Source organism: Anabas testudineus, chromosome 21 (genome assembly GCF_900324465.2).
Source record: "Anabas testudineus chromosome 21, fAnaTes1.2, whole genome shotgun sequence".
NCBI classification, from domain to species: domain Eukaryota; kingdom Metazoa; phylum Chordata; class Actinopteri; order Anabantiformes; family Anabantidae; genus Anabas; species Anabas testudineus.
The window spans coordinates 2060797-2075478 of NC_046629.1; the positions used below are offsets into that span (position 1 = coordinate 2060797).

The 14682-nt window shown below is 44.3% G+C and overlaps 1 protein-coding gene across 6 annotated transcripts in view; it reads right to left on the minus strand.

The window, feature by feature from the left end:
- dgkh (diacylglycerol kinase, eta) overlaps positions 1–14682 on the minus strand; it is a 39226-nt gene that overhangs the window by 21462 nt on the left and 3082 nt on the right. For 4 of the 6 annotated variants that reach the window (XM_026376552.1, XM_026376554.1, XM_026376550.1 and 1 more), the window contains 2 exons: positions 8158–8268; positions 3704–3784 (listed from right to left, as the gene is read on the minus strand). In XM_026376552.1, coding sequence (XP_026232337.1) covers positions 3704–3784; positions 8158–8268 — 192 coding nt within the window. Of the gene's footprint in view, positions 1–1537; positions 1776–1799; positions 2118–3703; positions 3785–8157; positions 8269–14682 lie in introns of those variants that run through there. The other 2 variants (XM_026376556.2, XM_026376555.2) reach the window with 2 other exon arrangements.

Consider the following 14682-nt stretch of genomic DNA (forward strand, 5'->3'; position numbering starts at 1 on the left):
CTGTTTGCTTTTAAAGCATCTTGATCTTGAAACACCAGTGTCCCCATGATCAATCACCTTAATCACACTTGTAATCAATTTTTCCTTTACCTCGGATCAATATCTGGTTAGACCTGCACGTCCAGGAAACAAAGGGGCACAATAAAAACCAGGTGTTCTGTCTGCAAACAGCGGTAAGAACAGGGTGATTTGGTTTTTCTATTTCTTCACTCGACATTAAAACTCATCACATTAGCATGCGTTCTCTGTTTTTAAGCAGCAACAACAATTACCCAAAATGCACTGTGAGAAAATGTCCACGAATGCTTGTGTGTGTGTGTGTGTGTGTGATCTTTCAGGACGTACTTTACTGAACATCTCAGCCGTTAATTACGAGACATTTTCTGGCAGGAACACGGGGATTAGAGCAGCATCCTGTCTCTATACTGGTGCACTTTGTGCATGTGTGTGTGTGTGTGTCTGGAAAAAAGGGTAATGATGAGACTGGTTGCCAGGGGAAACAGGAATGACTGTTTCCAAAAATGTCTCTCGGCATCCCTCAAGTGTGGAAAACCTCACTTGTTGACTGACCTTCAGCAGCTGAATCTGTCACGTGTGTTTGATGACAAGTAAAAACTAGATGTGACGTTCTGGCGTCGAGATCAAGTCGTGAGCCTCCTTTGTTTTGAGGAAGCCGCTGAAGATGAACTGGGGGAGACACCCGTCACAGTTCACACACACATGCACACAGAGGCAGGGGATTAGAGAATGTGGTGCACAGATCCTGTATCTGCTGGGACGTGCAGCACAACAGCCAACGAGATGGGACAGAACACACACACACACACACACTCAGCTTTATGTAAACACTACACAACAAATCAAAGATCTACTGATGCAAGTGCACAATTCAGAGACCAACACAATTTCCTTGAGATTCATTTCATGGGTTTAAAGTGGACAGTAATACAGTAAGTGAGCCGATCCAATAAGCGTGAGTGAGTCCTGCAGAGACTCTAATGAGTTTAGGTTTCGGGCTGGGCTGAGCTGAAGTCGCTCACGTGGACTTTAAGGTGCTGCCGCTCCACGCTCCAGTGATGCTGCCTCATCGTGTGTTCACACTGCTGTACACAAGCGAAACAACACCACCACGTACACACACGTATGTCTGCACACGAAAAATACACACGTACACTGACATGCACGGTTTTCACCTTTCAGCCAAGCGGCTTTACGCTTCATCATTAATCAATCCGAGGCGTTTCTACAGCTCTTTGAATTTCTGTCTTTACTTCCCTTATGAAATAGATGCTACAGACAGCAGGTCCCTGTGTAATTCTTTCCCTCTCTAGTCGCTGTAATTCAGTTCGCGTGCTGCCTGTGTTGCTGATAGGTCCCCAAGGGGTCCTTGGTCCCTGGTCTGTGAAAACAGGAGTGCACATGAAACACTGCGAGCAGACATCTGCAGAGCTCCGAACAGGAATGAGCATGAATCATTAAACTTAGCACTGCCGTGAGCCAACTACTCATTCAACCCATTGAAACAAGCAGCACCAACCTGCACAGAGGACGCCAGCAGCATCCTTCATCCTCACAGCACCGTCAGACAGACAGACAGACGACAGACGAGAGACCAGGCAGAGAGACTGGAGGCTGGTTTCCCTGCACAGTCCGAGCACAGCTCTGCAATGCCTCCTCTGCAGTGGTCTCGCTCTCTTTCTTTCTCCCGCTCTCTCTCTCAGTCATGATCTCATAACCTATCACATGAAGCCTGGTTTCCCCCCACAGCACGTGAACTACTGTCTGGCACGTTCTGTTACCTATGGTTGTACGTTTCACTCCTCCTTCCCGGCGGTCCTGCCTTTAGTTCCCCTCCGCTCCACCTCCTTCCCCGTGCATCCGTCTTTCCTCTGCCACCTCTCCGTGCTCGCTCATGCCTCCACCTCGCTCTGCCCCTCTCTTTCTCTTTTCCCCAGGGAGAATGTGTGCGAGTGCAGTCAGCAGTGGTGTGACATCACTCCAGGATTTCCTCTACTGCACTACCTTTCTGTGTCGTTCCCTTTGCCATTTGCTGTCATTTCCCATCAGTCATTACTTCAAGGTGTCTGTTTTTGTCGAGCCCTCTTTTCACTTTTCAACCACATAGTTCTTACTACTCCCTCCTCCCTTTCTCCTTCAACATCACCTCTTCTCTCTCCTTCCACTCCCTCTCAGCAGAATAACGAGATGCAGATGCTTGTAAGGGCACGTTGAGCACGGCTGCAAACCGTCAGCATGGCATGTTTATTAACCCTGTGGCAAACACACATGCTGCACACACATGCAGCACATCATTTTATTTATTAAAATGGCAGACGTGAAGCCATCGCAGGCACTCAGTGAAGCGTTTCAAGGCACTGCTAAAAATAGCTGCATGCTCTCCTCCAGGCTCTGTTCTCCTGCCCACCTCCTCCTCCTCCTTGTTTCTATTTATAGCAACACCCGGGGAGAGGAGAGACGTTTATAGAAAGGACAGTGCACTACTAGCTCTTTGTCTGTTTTCATCTTCGTTGCTCAGAATACTCATTTCATTTCCCTCGGCCTCACACACACACACACACACACACACTCTCATCGAGCTCAGCTGCTCAGTCTTTTCACTAGCAAGCATCCATTAACAGCAGCATCACTTGTTTACTCCCTGTAAGTTCGGTATAATGAACATCATGTGACGAATCAGGTGCCATGCTGGAAAATTAAAACACCAACTAAACGTAACCATGCGTGACATTTTTAGGTTTTATGACAGTATGTGAATCATTATCTTGGAAAATGCAGTTCCTGTTTTCCTGCAAACACTGATGGATGAATTCATAATGGCTGCAAGTGCAGAGCAGAAGTACCTGCTGTCAGCGGGACAAATATAACATCACAAATCTTGGTCATGCTTTAAATCATCTCTGGGTCTCACACAATAAAAGTTATAGTGTCACAAAATATGAGAGACACTAAAACTTAGCTCTGTTTATATTTAACACAACCAGAGGGAAACGTATGACTGTTGACTGAGTCCTTTTAACGACATACTGTATGTAACGTGCAGATTGATCTTAATATAATAAACAATCCGTTTTGTTAAAGCTTCTTTTTACGTTTTCCTTTATTGTATGAAGTGATTGATGTCGATCTGTCACACATATTGTTCACCTCCCAAATAACAAATCTGTGGGGGTCGTGAGGATCAGTTGCTTTTCTTACTGTGTTTACAGTGTTAACAAACTTAATAAGTTGGGTTTTTAAAATCTAAATCACCTTTGATTTTGTAATTATTCCTTCAATATTCACAACACTTAGTTTCCCCTTGTTCTTCTGTGCTTTTCAAATGTTCCAGGCATCTCTGTTTGGATCAGTCTCCTGGAATTCCAGGACTCTGTCCCCTTCGTTATCTCCTCATCAGACTGTTTAAAGGTTCATCTGTTGCTGAACACCTCCTGTCTGCGTCCCACTTTTCTGATACATGACGGTACAACCATCTGTTATCTTCATGATGACCCAGAGTATGAACATATTTTATTATCACAACATTGCGCTGTAGAGATTTAGGGGATGTAGATTTCAGACCTGATCTTAGTCACCAGTGACACACTCGGTCTCGCTGCTTCACACGTGCCTCTGCCTGTGATCTACCCTTTGACCCCATGTGTTTATGTGTGTGTGTCAGAGAGAGACAGAGAGATGCACTCACTGTGAAGCTGTTGTTGACGTTCTTTGTGCTGGACTCTGCGACGCTGGCGTCTGATAGGTCCACCTCGTCAAAGATAAGGGACTGTACAAAAGATGAGACCAGACAGATAGAGGGAACAGAAGAGAACAAGCGAATAAGCCTTTGGACGATCTTTGCTCTGTAGCTTATTTTACTTGTATGTTACAGCATGAAGGTGAGTTGGCTGTGAGAGAAATGTCTTGTCATAGCTACAGTGAAGCAGGCCTAAAATGGACAAGTGAAACATCGTAGTATAAAATGGAAGCTGCTGCGCTGTCATGAAAGCACCATCTGATCGTAAAAAGTCACTTTCAATTTTAAAAACACAACACACACTCCTCCTTTAGATAAATCTAAAGCATGGACGGATTACTGAAGGAACCAGGCATCACCTCAGGGGCCTAGTAGTGCCAGGGGGCCCCTGTGCCTGTTCTTTAAGTGACTCCTACTGACTTAAAAGACACACTAGAAAGCAGCAAAGAGATGGAAACAACCTTAACGAGACAACAAACTGAACCTTAACGAGACAACACCAATAAATATTAAAACAAAGACACAACACATTACTACAGAACGAAGAGATAAACAACCACAAAGAGACACAAAATTACTGCAAAGAGACAAAAACTAATTATCAAACAAGAAAATGACTCCAAAGTCACACAAAACATCTCAAAAGAGACACTAAGACACTACAGAGAGATACGGCCCTAAACAAAATGCCAAAGGGACAAACAAACATCTCTCAGTCGTGCGTCCTGGTGCCACCTCCCCCCCAGCTAACACACACTCAGCCACGTGATGTCAAAGAACACATCCATCGGACCAGGACACCTTCTTGCAGTTGATCGTCCCCCCCTTTGACAGGAGCCACTGTAGTAAGATAAGCAGTGTTTTACTGATTTGGTGGTTTTAATGTTGTGGCTGATTGGTATATATTTGTATTTTGCTGTATTTCGGACCTTTGCCGCTGATTTAAGGCCGACTACGGTTCTAATATTGTCGACTATAATACTATATGTATGTATTCTACTATGTTTGTGATCACACCAAACATGATCCTGGCAGCGGTTCAGACGTTGACGTCATTTCAAACGGACTGTGTCACAGTTTAATCAACAGCACACTGTTGGTCAGGTTCAGTCTGCAGCTGCCTGCTTTTCCTAATGAGGCCTCAGCTGCGACTTCAGGTATGTCATTAATCAAAAGACCCTCCAGCCTGATAATCAGCTTCATTTCATTATTGAAAATGCCAAAGAACATCAGAGATGTCTGGGATCAGACTGAGGAACAGTTCGTCAGTGAGACAATCTCTATGTGTTTTATACCTCTCCACAAATCTTCATAGCAAAATTCAAATATTATGTTTCACATGAAACGTTCATGTCTCTAATCTCATCACATCTCATTGCTGCACTGATCCCTGAGGGTTAATGGACTGAAATTCTACTTTTTCAGGACTGAACCAGGTCGGTCTTGAGTCTGAGCACCTGAGGAGTTTATTCCAAACCTTCAGAATTTGGGTGAGTGTTACTCACTCGTTGAATGTCTGAACTACATGAAAGACAAGCTGGGCTAATTCTTCATATGTGTTTATCATCTATAATTCTCCAGTTTGAGGGTCTGAGTGTGTCGTATGTTGAATTAGTGATTTTAAATAAATAATAAAAAGAAAACCTGATCTGGTTTTCGTGTCATTCCACTTTTATCTTTCACTTAAATCCGAATCCAGTTTGATAAATATGCTTCACGTGGACTTTCTTCTGTCAGTCAGTCAAATGTTGACGTGCAGGAGTCAGATATTTAAAAAAGGTTCTTAAGTAGCTGGAATAGATTAATATTTGATGTCTGTTAAAGTGGATGGGCGTGAGAGGAGTAATACGTCTGTCTCATCCTTTTAATAACAACTATTTAGCTGCATCTGCCCGGAAACACTCTTCACTATGAACCCGTTCTGGACTCAGCTTCTGTCGTGTTTCCGACCTCGATGAGATCGGTGGGGACAACGTGACGGCCTGTGTTAATATGTGTGATTGAATTTCTATGTGGTGGAGGAGCTGAAGCTAACTCTCTCCAACGTAGCCAGAGGACAGACAGAGCGGAGAGCCTGCAGTCTACAAACAGGAACCAGATATGCTAACAGAGCCGTGATGCGTGAGGCACGCAGCTGAGCTCTAACAGGGCCGCGGGCCAGAAACCGATGTCGTCAAAGGAATGCCCTCTGACTGTGTGTGTGGGAGGAGTGAGCTGCTGCAGCTGTCAGAGGGAATGCCCAGCTAATGACGCTCTCCCCAGGCCTGGCTGGAGAGGGACACCAGCCAGAGCTTACTGTGTGAATGTGTGTGTGTGTGTGTGTGTGTGTGTGGAGTGTTGGCCAAGCGGGCCTGTATGTAGTATGAATGGTATGCCAACACAAACACTGGCCCCCTGTTACGATGCTCTTGGCGGCTCCACCTTTTGCGTTATGTGTGTGTACTGTGAGTGTGTGTGAGTGTGTGTGTGTGTGCCCAGTGTGTCTGACACACTCTTTTCCCACTCTCTCACTCATCAACTCAACACACACACACTGGTATAACACACTCTACTGTGTTGACGGAAGCTGTAATGAAAGCTGACAGCGAATGGGGGACAAAGCCAAGCGTCAGACCCTCTGTTACCCATAGATCCAGAGCTCAGCTCAGCTCAGCGGCTGCATCTCAGCAACCTCCATAGGCCTCCTTTCCTACCTCCTCTGATTCCTCTCTCCTAGCCTTCTTTTTTACACCAGACCATGTGGTAATAAATGTGATTTTACTGTCTTAATGCCTCTTAAAACTGTGCAGAACACATAAATGACCTGGTTATCTTTAACTCTGGCTTGAATTCCAGAAGGAGAGGAGAGGAGGGCTGCTTCTAGGACAAACTGCAGGACTGAGATGCAGCCTCTCTGATGGATCAATGAGGAGGTCAGGCTTCTTAAGCACAGGGCAGCACAGCCAGCCAGGCCCCTCTGGAGACACCAGAGTAGATGGACATGTAGGGAATGGGCTCTTATCTACAATATAGAGGCTAACGTCACTGTGTGCTCATGTTTTCTTAGTTATTTTCAGTCTTTCAGCCTGGAAAAGAGACTCCTCGGTACAGAGGAGGACAAGCAACATGGCGTGCCAGTCAAAGCCACAATCATTAAAAAGAGTACAGTTAAAGGAGAAGTTCACAGCTCTGCCTTCAAACAATAGGCAGTGTCCCGTTTGAAAGAGTTTTTCCTTGAATGGCTTTGAAACAGACAGAAATGTTGCTTCCATCTTCTCCATGCTTGTTGTTTTAAGAGAGACTTGAACATTTGTGGCCTTATAGTCTGTGAACACGTGGTTTGCTTCTCAGCCTGAGGTTCTATCTATATGATAAACAGTGCATTCATGTCATATGATAATAGATAAGTTCTGGAAAGATCTTAATTTGGTGTCGAGCTCTTCGGCTTCACCACTGTCAGAATGAGCAGGAGAAATATTTTATTTATGTTAAACCTGTGTTGGATCAGCAGCTCCATATGGCATGAATGCAGCACTACGTCATACAGGTGAGTGGGTAAGTAGAGGATGGTTAAGCAGCTGTGGTGATCTGGCCCCTGGCCCCTGGCTGTGCTGTGCTGACCCGGATTCTCACTAGGCCTTCCTCAGATCCGCTGGCACCTAGAGGTGGGGGGGGACCTCGTGCGCCCGTCCAGCACACGGACAGAACCCGCCAGCACACGCGACTCCTGGACACTCTGCGCAGCGCCCGCTCCTGCCAGCGTGCCAAAGCACTGCCAGACTAGTGTGTGCACACACACACACGCACACACATGCGCACGTTCCAGACCAGATTAGGTTCGAAGTAAAGAAGAGAAGAAGAAAAGTAAAGTTAAAAGAAAAATATACTTAAAAATTAACAGGTGAAGATCAAGTTTACGAGAAAGGAAGAAATTCAAGATGATGCAAAGAAATTAGAGGAAATTATCAGTAACATTACAACAAAGTCTCCGGCTGCAGAGTAGATGAATTATATTTAATATGAATAACTAGCAGCCATTTATCTGAGCTTAGCATAAAGAGACCAGAGCATGGTTCTGTCCGGAGCTATCAGCACTTCCTAGTGGAACAGTTAAAACAGCAAATCAGATCTTTACACAGATTTAAAATAAAGAAAAGAGCCAAGCTTGCTGATCCCTCTGATTCCAAACTGCAGCTGCTTAAAGTTTGGTTGAGCTGCAGCATCTGGCTGCTTCCAACTGTGATGGGATAGACCGGATTGTAGGGACTATTGGCAACGATTGTTAAGGAATCTGGACACTAAAGCGAGTCGTTGGTGGGATTAGGGGACAGAAACTGAAGAGTTGTCAATCTGAGAGCACTCAACCTGCTCACCTGTGGCTATGCGTGGATGCGTGTTGCATGAGAACACAGCCGGTAACATACCTTGGCATCTTTGGCGTAGTAGAGGGTTCGGCCTCTCAGTTTGAAGTAGCGCTTTTTCCACCTCTGGAATGAGCTGGTCTGTTTCAGCAGCAATCCCTCCTTTATACTCGTCTGCAGGGAGAACAAGGAGAACAAACAATACAAATAAATAGCAGTTTTATGGGTTCTCCTATCAGTGGAAACTGCACAGATTTCTCTCTCACACACGCTACTTCTCTCTGCTCTCAGATACAGAACACCCTCCTGTATTTATCTACAGGAAACTGTCAAGATAAAAAGTGTGTGTGTGTGTGAATCTGAGCTCCAATTTTATGCATGGGAGACCAGGAATCGGCCAAAATGTGGAGAAGAAAGGAAACCCATTACACACACCACCCCTCATTTCTCTTAAGAGCTATAAACACACATCAGTCAAAGCGTTTCCTTGGGCCAGAGAGGAAAGAAAAACAGCTGCAGAAGAGAGAGAATGACAGAGAAGAGAGAGGGCAGAAGAGGGCGAGGATGGCATCTCACGGACTGCTTCAGCTGCCTTGAACATCTGCTGTGTGCAAGTCCGAGGAACTTACCGAAATACAGTACTGTCACACTGACACATGATGATGAAAGGCACACACACCCAGAACGTTTTAGAGGGATTCTGAAAGCAATGCAGCGGGAAGGCAGAGGAAGAAGTGTTTCGTTGAATGCATGGTGGAGTTTTAACGGTGTTCGCAGAGAGAGGTGTTCCTACAGTCCACTTCACATCATGTCTGTTTTTCCTGCTGAACTGCCTGAATTTATCCATGCAGGCGGTCACAGAGTGTTGAGCTTCACCTCATTCTTACTTGTGAAAGACTCTCTGGGCTGTTTTCTTATGCAAACATGATACTGAACTGTTGCAAATTAACATCATTAGTTGTGTGATTTTTAGCTTTATACATCTTTTCCAGTCTTTTGTTTCCCCTGTCACAACTTCTATGAAACACGTTATTGCTTTATGTTGAAAGTCAGCATATACTTTTCAAATAAAAAGTCTCAGTTTTAAGTTCTTATTTTCAGTCAGACATATGTTTTTAATAGTTTCCAAGTCATTGCACTTTGTCCACATTGTCCAAACTTTTCTTAGAAACAGGTCCTGTTCTTAAAGAGTAATGCAAAGACACAGAAAGAAATGAGAGTCTCCTGTGACCTGTACAACATGTGTGTGTGTCACAAATGAAACCATCTGTTCATGTGCAGTACAGTACAGTACACACACTCATCATCATTTATGACCACCATCATCCTGTCGACATTAATGCAGGCAAACACCCACTGGACATACAGAGCAAATACAGCGAGACATGGAAGGAAGATAAAACACACACATAGCTGGAAATAATGCGTGGAGGAACATCTCTCTCTGAGCACACAGGGGAGAGGTGGGGCACACACACACACACACACACATGGAGGGGTTATTTATAGCAAAGGAAGGCTGCTCTCTAAGGGGAGAATTACAAACAGAGACAGAGGCCTGAAGCTGACATCCTGCCCACCAGCTGTGTCAACTTAAACACAGAAAGCCCTGCAGCCGAGCACAGGCTCACTGCAGACACACTGTATACATGTCACTCTGGAGCATCTACAGAGTCATAATGGGAGATGGATTACTACAAATAATCATGAAATGAGATCCGTTACTTCTGCTGCTTCACCGAAGGGATAAGAAACGTATAAAGGGATAGTTCACTCAAATTACAAAAACATATTTTATCAATTAACCCTAGTGGTGGCATGCAGTACTTTACTGAAGTAAAAGTAGCAACAACACAGTGTAGAAGTGTAGAAGTACTATTTCTGCACAACGGGTCATTGAATTGAAATGCGTGATGTATTAGTCTATTCATCTCTAGTCCCTAACATTGTCCACTAACCCATTTAAAGAAGGACTGAAACACAGACGAGTTAAGTCATCTCCTCATTTATGTGTTGGGCTTCCGAAGGTTTAGAAATTCAGGGATTTCCTCAGTCGTGTCTCATGTGAACAGAGCTGCTATTCTGAACATGCACAGGACAGAACGCTGCTACTGGCTCTGACTGCCAGTGCCACTCTTAACATGCAAACACTGACACTAGTGTATTCACATATTGTGTGCCATATGGTCGGTCAGCTGCTCTGCAAGTTGCTGCAGCAGGAAGTGGTGGAGCACAGTGACGATGGGGCGGCTTAATGAACGCCTCATGACCGACTGAGACAAACACACACTGAGTGGGCAGAGCAGGAGCGGTACCAGAGTTCAAACTATCAGACGCACTCCATATACTTCTTCTTCTGCAGAGAAACACAGTTACTACGTACTGTACCCAGTGATTGTTGGTTCACACCAAGAACTGTCAGTCACCAGCTAACCTAACATGCACGTCTTTAGACTGTGGGAGGAGGCTGGAGTCCCCAGACAGAAGCCACACGGACACGGAGAGAACCTGCAAACTCCACAAAGACAGGCTGACCTGTGGATCTGACCCCAGGTCCACTACACTGCCCCTGTTTTCTGATGGTTTATGTTTTACAGACAAAACGATGAACTGATTAATGGAGAAAATATTTCAGATAAATTGTTGCAGCGCTGATGAACTTCATCCTGAACCCACAATGTTAGTTGTATTCTATCCTGATGCAGACGCACACTCAAAGGACAGAGGGAGACGTTCAACCAGAGCAGCAGATGTGACTTCGCTGTAGTTGGATGTTCTATTTTCTATTCTGTCCCTCCTTGGCCTCCATAGTTCCTTTGCTTGTCTTCATCTCCTTCCTGTTGCCAAGTAGGCCAGAAGTGATCTATAAATAGTGCCCCCCCCCACCCCTCCCGTCTCTGTGCACTGTTCCTCTCTTCTGTTAAACTGTGTGACAGAGAGCGAGTCCTGTACCAGAGAGAAATGAGTAACCTGAGCACCGTGTTCCTTACACCCACACAGCCCAGCCACTGACAGTGTGACCCCCACACACACACACTTATACAATGGACAAAGGCACAGCAGTTGAAATGAGTCCAGCAGCTGTGGTTGGTGGATAAGAGCAGAGAAGGAGTTTCCTGAATGAATACGAGGAGAGCAGACCTAGCAGGAAAACAGTCAGTCCAACAGTTTCCTACTTCATGACCATCTATGAACCACAGCTCAACAATTCATACTAACGATGGAGCTTCTCTCTTCTTAGTCGAATTGTTTCATGAGTGTTTGACTGCAAAGCCTAAAAAATCTTTGACTGTGAGCGTGGTGCAAATCTGCTAATGTTATTTTAAAAGTGCTCAAAGTAATTGTACAATAATACAAATAGCTGCAAATTAAGGTTCTGTTGATCGACTAATTAACGAATTGACTAATGATGAGAACCGAGTCCCTACAAGTGGATGTTGTAATACAGAAAACTAATTCACAGTCAGTTAGGATTTACCTGAGCCCCTCTCCATCAGTGTGTTTGTGTCTCTTCAGATTTTCATAGATAATTAAAGAATAATAATTTTTTCTTAAATATATTTTTACTGTTCAGGTCTTTGATTATTTCCTGCTCCTCGTTTTCTCCTGCTGGGTCACATTCATCCTTTGAGTTTCCTCATTTTGGCAGCTCTGGTCACTCTCTTAGCCCCTCCCAGTTCCTTTGTTCCATTTTCCCTCCATTTCTACCTGGCCCACTATGCTCCGCCCACTGTCTCACCTGTATTGCATCAGCACAATCACAGCCATTATATAAGCCCTCAGCCTCAATCACTTATTGACTCCCTGACTGGATTTTAGTTGCCTCTGGATTTGTGTTCCCCCCTTCTTGTTGCTTGTGATCCTCGTCTTCCTGGTTGTGAACGCTTGGTCGTGACCTTAATTCAGGTTATGTTTGCTCCTTTTGCACATGTTTTCTTCCTGTTTACCTGTTTATTCCCTCCTAACCCGGTCCATGTTGGCCAAAGTTTGTCTGTGCTGATATTCAGTCTCTCAGCTAGTTCAGTTATTAGAAACCAGTTTGAGGATTGATTTCTTGATCCTGGATGAGGTTAACTTTTGTCTGAGCCTGATCTACAGCTGAAGAGGCCTTTTTTGTTTGACTACTGTTGACCAGGTGTTCGTTAGTTTTGTTCCATCATCTTCTGCTGCTTCACTTCACCTGACTATGAATTTTAAAATTCAGCCTAAACAACAAAATAAGTTATGCATTCATTAGTGTTAGACTTCAAATTAATGTACATTATATATAATATCACATTTTATTCTTAATGTTCTGACTTGTTCACTTGTTGCTATTACAACAGCTCCTGAAAAACTTATATCGGCTTAAAAAAAAAAAAATCTAATATTAAAATCTAATGATGTTGTCACATGTGACAAACAGGAGCTCAGGCCTGTTGTCGTCCAATGAGCCTTTATCTCAAAGTGGGTATAAGTTTGTTTTGGGTCCAGCAGTCATGAAGCAGCTCGTTCCGTTAGGCCTGAGTTTTCCAGTCTAGTTACAAGTGTATGAGAGGTGACCTCAGCAGAACCATAAGTGTAGTAGTGTCCTAGTGATGCACACCTACAGAGAATGTGACTCTGCTGTGACCTGTGATGGTCAAAAATATCAAATTAGAAAGGTAAACTAACGTTCTCATACGTCGAGGTGTTAAGATATGTAACGAGCAACCACTCTGTCAACGGTCAAGGACAGGATAACCAATAAAGGTTATCCTGTCCAGCCCAAACCAACAGAACGCCTACTGTGCCACAAGCTGCAGAAAATTGTAATGATGGCTATAGGAGGTCTGTCAGCACACGCTGAGTCACTCAGTTGTGTATGGAGCTGCACACTGGTCATAATGTTTTGGCTCATCAGTGTACACAGAAGACATCCCCCTCTCTGACAATTTCATATCATAAGACTAAGCTGCTGTGACTGCAACTGCCCAGTCAGTAAAGAAGACTGCTTAGTAATCTGTCCTCAGTGTTAGTGGATGCTGCTGTTTTAACTCCCCGACTGACTCATTTGTCATTCCTGAGTAAGAATGGAGGATGTGTGGAGCCAGAACAGTCAGGTCTTTCAGGGGCCAGAACTGAATCTCTCTATTTCTCTCAGCAATCTTCAATTCCACGCATTTCCTCCAATCTGCTGCAGCCGTCTTGGCATATTGTCCTCTCTGTTGGGTGTAATTGTGACTCTGTACCCTTCCTCCTCCAACTCCCACCACATGCTATAATTTCACCACAGTGATGGGAAAATTACAAAGCAGTCATCAGGAAGGGGTAATTCCCCTGTCTGTGATCCCCTTTGTGCAACTGGACCACATATGGGTAGTTATACATGTGTCAGGGAGGTACAGGGGGTGTTAAGTGATGTTGTTGAGGCCAACAATTTACATACAATTACCTCAATTAGATTCAGCTACAGCTTTGGAGAGAACATGTCTCAAATTTACATTATTTCGATGCTACATTGGATTATGTACATAATCATGTACAGTTACTGTTTCAGTAAGTGAGAGATGCAATCGGACCACTGCAACACATTTAGATGTCGAGATTCCTTACAGTAGAACATGGATCATAACATCACTTCAATTTAAATGTTCTTTAAAATCAAATGGCACTGGTTAAGAATAGCCTCTGTGAAATCCTTCACAACTGGAAAAAGAAGTTTTTGCCTGTTTTCTAAAAAGTCAACACAACTCAGTGGGCATCAGCCGTAACCCTCGGAGGAAACCTGTGTTTCTCCTTCTCGTGCTTACCTATTTCAGCATCCTCTCTGAGGAAATGTTATCAAAGAGCAAATGAAATCAGAAACAGTGGACCACCAAATGACAGAATTCAGAGCCTTACTTCCCATGAATGTAAGTCACAGCGCGGCGTCTCTTCCAACGCACTGGAAACGTGCAGCAAAGAAGAATATTCCCCACAATGCCTCATCCCAGCCGGACCCAGCTCGGCATCTATCTGATCTTGTTTATTCTGTGTCAGGTTTGCAGAAATATCTCAGTCGACTGTGCAACAGCAGCGGGCTCCAGCGTGCCATTAGCTCTGCTTTCAATCACACAGCTACAGTATTAGTCACAAGTTTCTACTGTACGCTCTCTTCAGCTGCAGCAGCACCCCCAGAAAACAGAGACTAGGCTGAGAGTGGAGACGGCAGAAGAGAAGAGGCTTTTTATCAGGGAGGGATAAATGAGATGATTCAACAACTACTCACAGCTGCCAATTTATTGATGCGCCTTGATGTGTTTATACTGTAAGTGGCTATCGACAATAGCTGACATGAAGATAAATTGGAAAGTTGGCTACAAATGGCTGGAATGACTTCAGCTGCTTCATGTACTGTAGCTGTCAGAGACTTCCAGTTCTCTTCTGCTGTTGAGTTTAAGGAGATAATTCAGTTGTTTTGTAAGACGTTAGCTGCTACCTGCACTGTTCTTATTCTCTGCACTGTTCTTATTCTATGCACTGTTCTTATTCTCTGCACTGTTTTTATTCTCTGCACTGTTTTTATTCTCTGCACTGTTTTTATTCTATGCACTGTTCTTATTCTCTGCACTGTTCTTATTCTATTCA